Below are 9,479 nucleotides of genomic sequence, written 5' to 3'. Positions count from 1 at the left end.
AAAACTGCATAAAAAGCACTTGCAGCAATAAAAACATAATATTCCAGAAACACGCTTTGCCGATCCGATCAGCTGTTCATAACACTCCCTACGTCCATCAGCGTGAACTATCGCATGTCCGCCATGACCTGCCCGAAACCGGAAGTGACGTCATTTTGCGGAGATGTAGTTTTTTGTTTGTTTGTTTTATTTTTTTTACCATCGGGGCCTTTTTTTTTTTTTTTTCAGTTCACTCATCCTTTATTTTGTAGTGTCAACATTAAGACTATGAATCACAGGACTTTAATCTGAGAAAGGCAAATTTGACAGCAGCTCCCCTCTTTATTTAATCCAAGAGCACTTTTGAGGATGATGGCAAAATACCATCTGTAGCAAACCTGTCAGTTCATCCAAGCAGCTGAGAAAAAAGGGAAAATCCCCCAAAACCAACCCACCTGTACTGCACCATGTAGGCTGAATGTAAACACCTTTAGGTAATCTGTTCTAAATTTTGTTCTATGTACTGCACTCAAATTCATCAAGAGAACACTCATATTTAAATAACCCTTATCCCTAGTCATCAGCATCAAGACAAACCTTAAAATATATTATTTCTGAAAAGGTAGCACCGTACTCCCTCAGCTCTAGAAAATATGGAATGAAACAGATCTATTACAGGAATTAAAGATCTTGTAAACTATGTAAGAAAATTTCTAGCGTTTCTATCAAAGATATGTCTTCAGAATTATATTAAAAGAAACACAATTAAAGAAATGGCTCAAGAGTATTGCTCCATTTCATGCTCTCCAGCAGGATCTTATAATCAAAGTGAACAGTGGAAGAAGTTGAGGCCCCAAGAAGGGGTCTCTAGACTCAGATGTGTTGTTCTGTAGGCTTCTCCTGGTAAGGTCAGTCCTGCTTGGAACGCTCTGGGTCATACTTAATTAGCAGGCGGAGGGAGGCGAAGCCGAACAGAAAGGTCTGGATAAACCACAGGCACTGAGTGGTCTTGTCCTTGATGCCTTTGTTGCTGCACAACTTCAGTGCAACCAGGGCCTCACAAATATGAATAGCACAGGTCAACCACCACCCTTTGTACAGTAGATCATGATGGTTATACGCAAGGTTTTTGGAGAAGGTGCCAAATGGACCAAGAAGCTCAAATGGGACTACATCTGGTGCAAACACTGTGCAAGCGAAATATATCAGCGCCACTGACAGGGTGACCATCCAGAAGAGACGTGCTCTCTTAAAATAATCGCGTCCATCACTTGTAGCCATCGCTACTGCTACTGCTGCTGTAGTTGTCCGTTGCCCCGTACAAATATCTCCACTTTATGACTTTATGACTTTATGTGTCGTTTCTGGGATGCTTAGGACTCATATTGCACTGCTGGGAATAGTTTATTTTGATGCATATGCTGTTATTTTGCAAATTTGCATTATAATATTTATTTTTGTTTTTCCTGCAGTATATGAAAATTGGTGTATTTCAAAAATAAAACTATGAAGACACTTAAAACAAATTTCCTGTGGTGGGAAACTAGTTTGTGCAACTTTTTTGTATGTACAGTTTTGAGGGATAAGCCTCTTAAACTTCTCTAACTAGAAATATATGTTAAAAAAACAAAAACGATTTTCAATTTTTTTGTAGTTTATTGCACTTTTTTGCAATTTATGTAATTACTATGCACTTTATGCATACATATTATTAAAATTTGGGCTGTAATGGCTGTATTCATGTATATCAACATCAACATGGCACTACAACATGTAAAAATATAATATAAGCTCTGGTGGACTTGGTTCTATGGTAGTCTTAAAGGGTTAAAAAGCAAAAAAAATTATTTAATACAAAGGCAATATGAGCAGAGAGCACAACAGTGTCGAGGGATTGGCTGTGTTAGCTCAGTGAGAGAGTTATTTGTAAAGAAAACAATTTTCAATAGCAGTCAAAAACTAATGTGTACACTTATGTCTGCATTTTTATTTTGTTAAGTAGAAGCAAAATTAAAAGTGCTGGCATGTGTCTGGCCATAAAGAGAGTACCAATTTGTTTTTTTGGTAGTCAATGACAGGCTTCAGTTAGTTAAGAGTGAGAAAAAAATGTGTTCACATTTGCAGCTTTTTCTTGCTATACAATATTTGAAATTAAAAAAAAAAACCCCACTACATTTTCAGAAATATTTGTGGATGTTTCCTTGTTTGTTTGTTTCTTGTGTAACCGGTTTCTGCTTCATCCCGCTGCAACAGTTCGGCCCAAACAGACTCCTCGACTCTGTGTTGTGTTGTGTTTTTAAGAAGACAAAGAGTCTCTGATCGATCGTTGCCACTTTATTTCCTGAATGGAAACAACGGTGTTTTATCAGTGCACAGGCTCGCCACACACCACTCCGCACAGCACACTCTAGTATGGCTACGGCAGACTGGCCGCGATTACTGCAGCAATATTACAATTTATAATGTACAATAAAATAACAGCAACAAACACTGTTACACTTGTACTACTTAAACACTAAAGTGGGCCTCACATGAGATGTCAGTGCCAGCAGTGGCACTGTCATCTTACATTATTTTCACCCTCTTCGTTGTAAATGTTAAATTCACCTTGAAGAGGTGACTGATCAGAAAAAAAAAAACGTACACTACATTAAAATGATGGTTCCCTCTAAAAGGATAAAGTCAAGCACCCAGATCCTCACTTTAGGCATCAAAAGTTACATTTTTCCTTTAATACTGAAGACTCACAGATTTTACCAGGTCTTTACACACACACACACACACACACACACACACACACACACACACACACACACACACACACACACACACACACACACTGCGCATTATTTACATGTCATTGCTTGGATTTGAAAAAAACTTTCTCCATTGTCAATAGATGGACAAGGAGAGAGCTCGAGCAAGCTGGTTTGCATTGTCTGCTCACGTGAAGATGTTTATTACACGGAGTCTTCTTAATATTTTTATCTGTTTTATTAATGATTTAATTAAAATGTTTTGACTTTTGTACATTCTTTTTTTGTCTTCACTGAGACAAGTTTCTTTCTCCATTTGACGGATTTGACCCACATTTCCAATTTATTAGAATGAACTTCTGTTTGCCATTTCTTTGGGTTTTCCTCAACAGTGTTGCATCTGAGTACTTAGAAAACCTTACAGCTGAGTAATGTGTGAGCAAATGCAATTAATTTTTAGTCTGTCTTCATTCAGTCTTACTGAGATTGACTATTTTTCCTTGCTGAGCTGTCTCGCTGTAATATGGAAGTTTGATTTGTGGTGGAGCTGTAATCTGCAAATACAGTCTGCATCTCCACCTGTTCATTTATTTTTGAGGCTGTTCATTGGTTTCCTTGAGTGCCTTGCAAAAGGTGCTTACACCTCTGGTGCAGTGGTTATGTTATTCATACTACACACAGGTACTCTCTAGTATAATATGTACATGCAGTGTTTCATTTTACAGTATACTGCAATGATCGTTCTTCAAGGTAATTTGAACCATCAGACACTTAATACCCTTTGAATTGTTTTTCTGCGCCAGTTTGAAGTTTGAACATTTCCAGTTTAGAAATATCTCTATTTATAGAAGGAAAACTAAACTAAAATCAGGCTTTATTTGATAAGCATATGCTGGCATCCATGAATGAAATTTAGACGCAGACACTCTCCCATGATGCCAGTGGTTTTACTTGGAACCCCTGTTGGTAATGACACATGCGGTTTTTCAAACCTTAGCTCATGATTAATAGTAGGTAGGTCAGCTACCACCTCCATAGAGAACAACCTCCACTAGGGTTTAAATAGCTGGGACTCTCCACCTTTTTGTTTTTCAAGCTGAACAAACCTCTTGGATGAGAAGTAAAATGTTTTAAAGGAGTCCAGCTGCCTCTCTTAAGACAACCATGACCTGATTGACTAGGAACCTACACAGACATGGAGTCAGCATGTCTTGTAGATTTCAAACGATATGCAGATAATATAAAGACTGTATCCAGTCTTTGTTTATCTTGGGTCTGTGTTTGTATCCTTCCCGGTAGATAGAACAGTTCATTTTACCTGAGATTTACTGCTTAAAGCACATATGATAAAACACTAAATGGATCCAGGCAATCAAGATTTGAGACTTGCAACATAAGAAAATGTAATTTTTCAGAAGCTGACCACGCTGCAGCTGTCAGCCAGCGACCAGGACAGCGAGCCGGGCGAGCTCATCTACCGCGTCACTAAACAGACGAGCCTGGGATACCTCGAGCATGCTGCCAGTCCAGGTAGACCAGACCTATATGTCAGTGTTTTTAGAAAGGACGCAAAAGTAAAGATGAAAGCCAAACTAAACCAAACCAAACTTTTCCCACTGCTTTGTGAGTAGTTGGCATCCAACATGCAAACTGCAGATGACTATGGCAATCTGATTGCAACCAAAGCAATCACAATTATGTTTTTGGTGCAGCAGACCCTGATTTCACCTGGCAACCACCACAAACCAGTGGCTTTACCCCCAAAGTTGCCAGGGGTGTGCAGCGCTGTGGTCCATTGAGCACCTCTCCGGTTTGAGCCTGTCCAAAGACATGCTTGTCAATTGGTGATTCTAAAGTGCCTGTTGGTGTGATGGAAGTATTTAAAAAAGGGGGACGGGAGCTGAGCCGAGGAAGCATTCATGCATCAAATACCAAGAGAGTCAGGGGAACACCGGGGAGGACGACAACAAAACTAAAACAGGGAGCTAAGAACTTCACTACTGTATGTTTTCAATGTTTTTGTCTCTTTTTACGGAATCAAACTCAAAGTAAGCTTTAAACCCTGCATGGTCGTACTCTCTCCTGCACTCCATATTATCCTTTGTTGATCTACACACGTCTGTTGCTGCCACGGACGTCGCACGCTCGTACATCATTGTCATGAGACACTCTCACGAAGAAAATGATGAGGATTAGTAACGCAGTAATGTAGCCTGCTTACGGGAAAGTAACAGTAATCTAATTACCTTTTTTGCAATAGTAATCCCTTACTTTACTCGTTACTTGAAAAAAGTAATCACACTATGCGGTGTTGCCCATCTCTGGTCCACATACAGAAAGTATCATAGAAAGATTTAAGGTATCGTGCCACATTTGACCTCTGACCTCTTGTTCATGGTTAGTAAATTAAGAGTAAAAGTGAAAGACAAATTTGAAACTTTGTTACTTACTACCGTTGTTTGGAATAGATAGGAATATAGGGATTTATATATTTTTATTTAAAGACAGGACTCACATGTTTTCATTTCTAGTCTTTAAAACCTGTCTCTATCCATCTAGTATTAATTCTTTCTGGAATACAAGTATGTATATTATGCACACACACAAACACACATGCAGCTATTACCTATTTCTTGTTTTTATACCTAAGATGAATTATTGTTGAATGAAGACATTTTTCAAACACATGTAAAATGTGGACAATTGTGTTTATTGGGTAAAGGAAAAGGTAGAAGGGGGGGGGGATAGAAAGAATGAAAGAGAGAGAGGAGAGAAAACCCCAACAATCCCCTCTGAGCAAGCACCAGGCGACAGTGGATAGGAAAAACTCCTTTTAAAGTGAAAGAAACCTAAAGGAGAAACCTATGGCAGAACCAGGCTCAGGAGGGGGCAATCAACTGCCGGGACTGGTCGGGGGGTGAGGGTGAAAAAAGAAAAAGGAGGGAGGGGAAGGGGGGAAATGAAGATGGAATAGAGGTGGAGGAAGACGAGGTTACATGAGGTGAGAAGCAGCAGTGTCCCTCCTCCAGAACCAGTGGAAGCGTTTTTTCTTCTTTTTCAGACACTGTTCCACGAGCACTTTTTTCTCAATGATGAGGGTTTTCAGCTCATCCATTGTTTCTGTGTTTTCTTTCTCAAGTTTGCTGCATCTTTTCACCATGTCTTCTAATTGTTCTTGTTTTTCTTTAAGCTTGTCTTTCAGTTCTTTAACTGTTGCCTCCTCTATTCGCTTTGCCTTGTGCACATCTGTGTGCATGTCTTCCAGCTGCTGGTTTCTCTTCTGGATTTCTTGAAGTCTACACTGGAGGTCTTTATGTGTTTTCTGTTGTTCTTGCTTTTGCGCCTGGATTTCAGTGTTTTTGTACTTCAAGGTCTTAGAAAGTTCCTCAAGTTCGGTATTTTTGCTCAGCATCTCATTGATGCTACTCTGTATCGCTGAGCATTGTTTTTCCAGTTTTTTCTTTTCTCCTTCCAGTACAGTTGTTTTGTACTTCGTTTCGTTATACAATTCTTGGAGTGCTTGATTTTTCCTCTGGAGATTAAGTTTTTCTTCTTCCTGTTGTATTTTCTGTTGGTCTTTTTCTTGAAGCACCTCTTTATTTCCGTGCACTTTTTTATCAAGCCTGATTTGGAGCAATCTGTGTTTTTCCTCCATCTCGTCAAGCTTGGAGTCCATTTCCTTCTGTTTCGTTTCCATTTGCTTCTTGTCTTGAAGCAACTGTTGACTTTTGTGCAGAGTTTTGTCATGCTTCACCTGCAGAGCTTTGTATTTTTCCTCCATGGCTTGGAGTTTGCTCTGCAGGTCTCTCTGCTCTACGGGCTCTTGTTTCTTGTCTTGGTGGATCTCTTTATTTTTCTCCAGAGCTTCATCGAGTATTACTTGCAAGCCTTCATTTTGTTTCTCGATGTTCCTCAGCTTGCAATCCATTTCTTCCTTTTGTATTTTCTGTTGGTCTTTCTCGTGAAGCAACTCTTTATTTTTGAGCAGTGTTTCCTCAAGAGTTATTTGGAGCATTTTGCATTTTTCCTCCAAGACTTCAAACTTGTGGTCCGTTTCTTTCTGGAGCATTCCTTCTTGCTCTCTCTCTTGAATGAACTCTTTATTTCTGTGCACTTTTTTATCGAGCCTGACTTGAAGCAATCTGTGTTTTTCCTCCATCTCGTCAAGCTTGGAGTCCATTTCCTTCTGTTTCATTTCCATTTTCTTCTTGTCTTGAAGCAACTGTTGACTTTTGTGCAGAGTTTTGTCATGCTTCACCTGCAGAGCTTTGTATTTTTCCTCCATGGCTTGGAGGTTGCTCTGCAGGTCTCTCTGCTCTACGGGCTCTTGTTTCTTGTCTTGGTGGATCTCTTTATTTTTCTCCAGAGCTTCATCGAGTATTACTTGCAAGCCTTCATTTTGTTTCTCGATGTTCCTCAGCTTGCAATCCATTTCTTCCTTTTGTATTTTCTGTTGGTCTTTCTCGTGAAGCAACTCTTTATTTTTGAGCAGTGTTTCCTCAAGAGTTATTTGGAGCATTTTGCATTTTTCCTCCAAGACTTCAAACTTGCGGTCCGTTTCTTTCTCGAGCATTCCTTCTTGCTCTCTCTCTTGGATGAACTCTTTATTTCTGTGCACTTTTTTATCCAGCTTGATTTGAAGCAATCTGTGTTTTTCCTCCATCTCGTCAAGCTTGGAGTCCATTTCCTTCTGTTTCATTTCCATTTGCTTCTTGTCTTGAAGCAACTGTTGACTTTTGTGCAGAGTTTTATCATGTTTCACCTGCAGAGCTTTGTATTTTTCCTCCATGGCTTGGAGTTTGCTCTGCAGGTCTCTCTGCTCTACGGGCTCTTGTTTCTTGTCTTGGAGGATCTCCTTATTTCTCTCCAGAGCTTCATCAAGCATTACTTTCAAGCCTTCATTTTGTTTCTCGATGTTCCTCAGCTTGCAATCCATTTCTTCCTTTTGTATTTTCTGTTGGTCTTTCTCGTGAAGCAACACTTTATTCCTCTCCAGAGCTTCATCAAGCATTACTTGCAAGCCTTCATTCTGTTTCTTGATGTGCCTCAGCTTGCAATCCATTTCTTCCTTTTGTAATTTCTGTTGGTCTTTCTCGTGAAGAAACACTTTATTTCTCTCCAGAGCTTCTTTAAGCATTACTTGCAAGCCTTCATTTTGTTTCTCGGTGTTCCTCAGCTTGCAATCCATTTCTTCCTGATGTATTTTCTGTTGGTCTTTCTCGTGAAGCATCTCTTTATTTTTGAGCAGTGTTTCCTCAAGAGTTATTTGCAGCATTTTCAGTTTTTCCTCCAAGACTTCAAGCTTGGAGTCTGTTTCTTTCTCTAGCATTTCTTGTTGCTCTCTCTCTTGAATGAACTCTTTGTTTCTGTGCACTGTTTTCTCAAGCTTGATTTGGAGCAATCTGTGTTTTTCCTCCATCTCGTCAAGCTTGGAGTCCATTTCTTTCTGTTTCATTTCCATTTGCTTCTTGTCTTGAAGCAACTGTTGACTTTTGTGCAGAGTTTTATCATGTTTCACCTGCAGAGCTTTGTATTTTTCCTCCATGGCTTGGAGTTTGCTCTGCAGGTCTCTCTGCTGCGTGGACTGTTGCTTCTCTTCTTGGTGGATTTCTTTCAGTTTTTCCAGAGCTTCGTCAAGCTTCTCTTGGAGCTCCTGATTCTTCTTGACCATGTTTTCCTGTTTTATGCTCTCTTTTTTCTCCTTTTGGAGCAGATCTTTATTTTTTTTCAGAGCTCCATCAAGCTTTTCTTGGAGCTCCTCATTCTTCTTGAGCATTTTATCCCCTTTAATGCTCTCTTTTTCCTCCTTTTGGAGCAGATCTTTAATTTTTTCCAGAGCTCCATCAAGCTTTTCTTGGAGCTCGTGATTCTTCTTATCTTGGAGAGCCAATTGTTTCTCCTCAATAATACTTTCCCTTTCCTGAAGCTGGTAGGATAATTTTTCTAATTCAGCGCTCTTTCTCTCATTTTCTTCTGTCAGGATCTTAATCTTTTCTCTGTTCATGAGATTTTCATTCTCCATTTCTTCCAATCGCTTTTCCTCTAATTCCACCTGTTCATCCCAAGGAAGAGAGCTGATATAAGGGTCTAGGGACTCATACCATGGAATAGAGCTGGGGTCAGCTTCTTGTCTTTCTTGCTCTTTCTGAGACATGTTGGAGTCTGTATACCGTGAGTACGAAAAGGATCCAAATGTTTCGAAATGATTTACTGGTGAACGTTTGAATGCTGCTAACATAAGTGCTGCAAATAACGGACTAAAAGTTGTACATCCTCACCCCTATTTAAGGATTTGAGGATCAAAGCTTCAAAGGATCAACGCTTTAGAAGCCTGTGACATCAGAATTCCATAAGCCAATGAGGTTGTCACATGACATTTTTGAATGAGGTCATGTTTTTGTATGAATTTTTTAAATAACATCAACATTCCGTAAGCCAATGAGGTTCTTACATGACTTTTGAATGAGGATAATTCTTTTGTGTTAAAAAAAAGTGTAAAAAGTATTATTGCAATAACATAAAAAGTGAGTAAAGAAAGTAAATAAAAGTACAGTTTTATTTATATAGCACCTTTCAAGACAAATTCATTGTGTCTGAGTTGTATTGGTAACTCGTTGAAGTGTTACTGGGTATCATAACTAGACAGTTTGCGCATACAGTGAGTAAAAGCATTGGGTGGACTGAATCAGGTTAAATTCAATCGATAGAACTGAGTGGAGTTCTATCGATTGTATTGATCAGAGA

The 9,479-nt window shown here is 39.3% G+C and overlaps 2 protein-coding genes across 2 annotated transcripts; both read right to left on the bottom strand.

Annotated features, from left to right (window-relative positions):
• Positions 1–606: 606 nt before the first annotated feature.
• LOC134640275 (transmembrane protein 254-like) lies at positions 607–1,290 on the bottom strand. Its single transcript, XM_063491957.1, has one exon. The coding sequence runs from the start codon at positions 1,258–1,260 to the stop codon at positions 889–891; it is 372 nt and encodes a 123-aa protein (XP_063348027.1). The 5' UTR covers positions 1,261–1,290; the 3' UTR covers positions 607–888.
• Positions 1,291–5,727: 4,437 nt separating this feature from the next.
• Positions 5,728–8,889, bottom strand: LOC135932415 (trichohyalin-like). The gene has a single exon (XM_065469903.1). It carries the CDS (start codon positions 8,887–8,889, stop codon positions 5,728–5,730), a length of 3,162 nt encoding a protein of 1,053 aa, XP_065325975.1.
• Positions 8,890–9,479: the final 590 nt, after the last annotated feature.

This window comes from Pelmatolapia mariae, linkage group LG2 (genome assembly GCF_036321145.2).
Source record: "Pelmatolapia mariae isolate MD_Pm_ZW linkage group LG2, Pm_UMD_F_2, whole genome shotgun sequence".
Classification (NCBI taxonomy): Eukaryota; Metazoa; Chordata; class Actinopteri; order Cichliformes; family Cichlidae; genus Pelmatolapia; species Pelmatolapia mariae.
This window is presented reverse-complemented; position numbering and strand designations above follow the sequence as displayed.

Excerpts from the sequence above, each read along its gene's own strand:
- LOC134640275 (XM_063491957.1), bottom strand. The coding sequence starts at position 1,260 with ATGGCTACAAGTGATGGACGCGATTATTTTAAGAGAGCACGTCTCTTC.
- LOC135932415 (XM_065469903.1), bottom strand. The coding sequence starts at position 8,889 with ATGTCTCAGAAAGAGCAAGAAAGACAAGAAGCTGACCCCAGCTCTATT.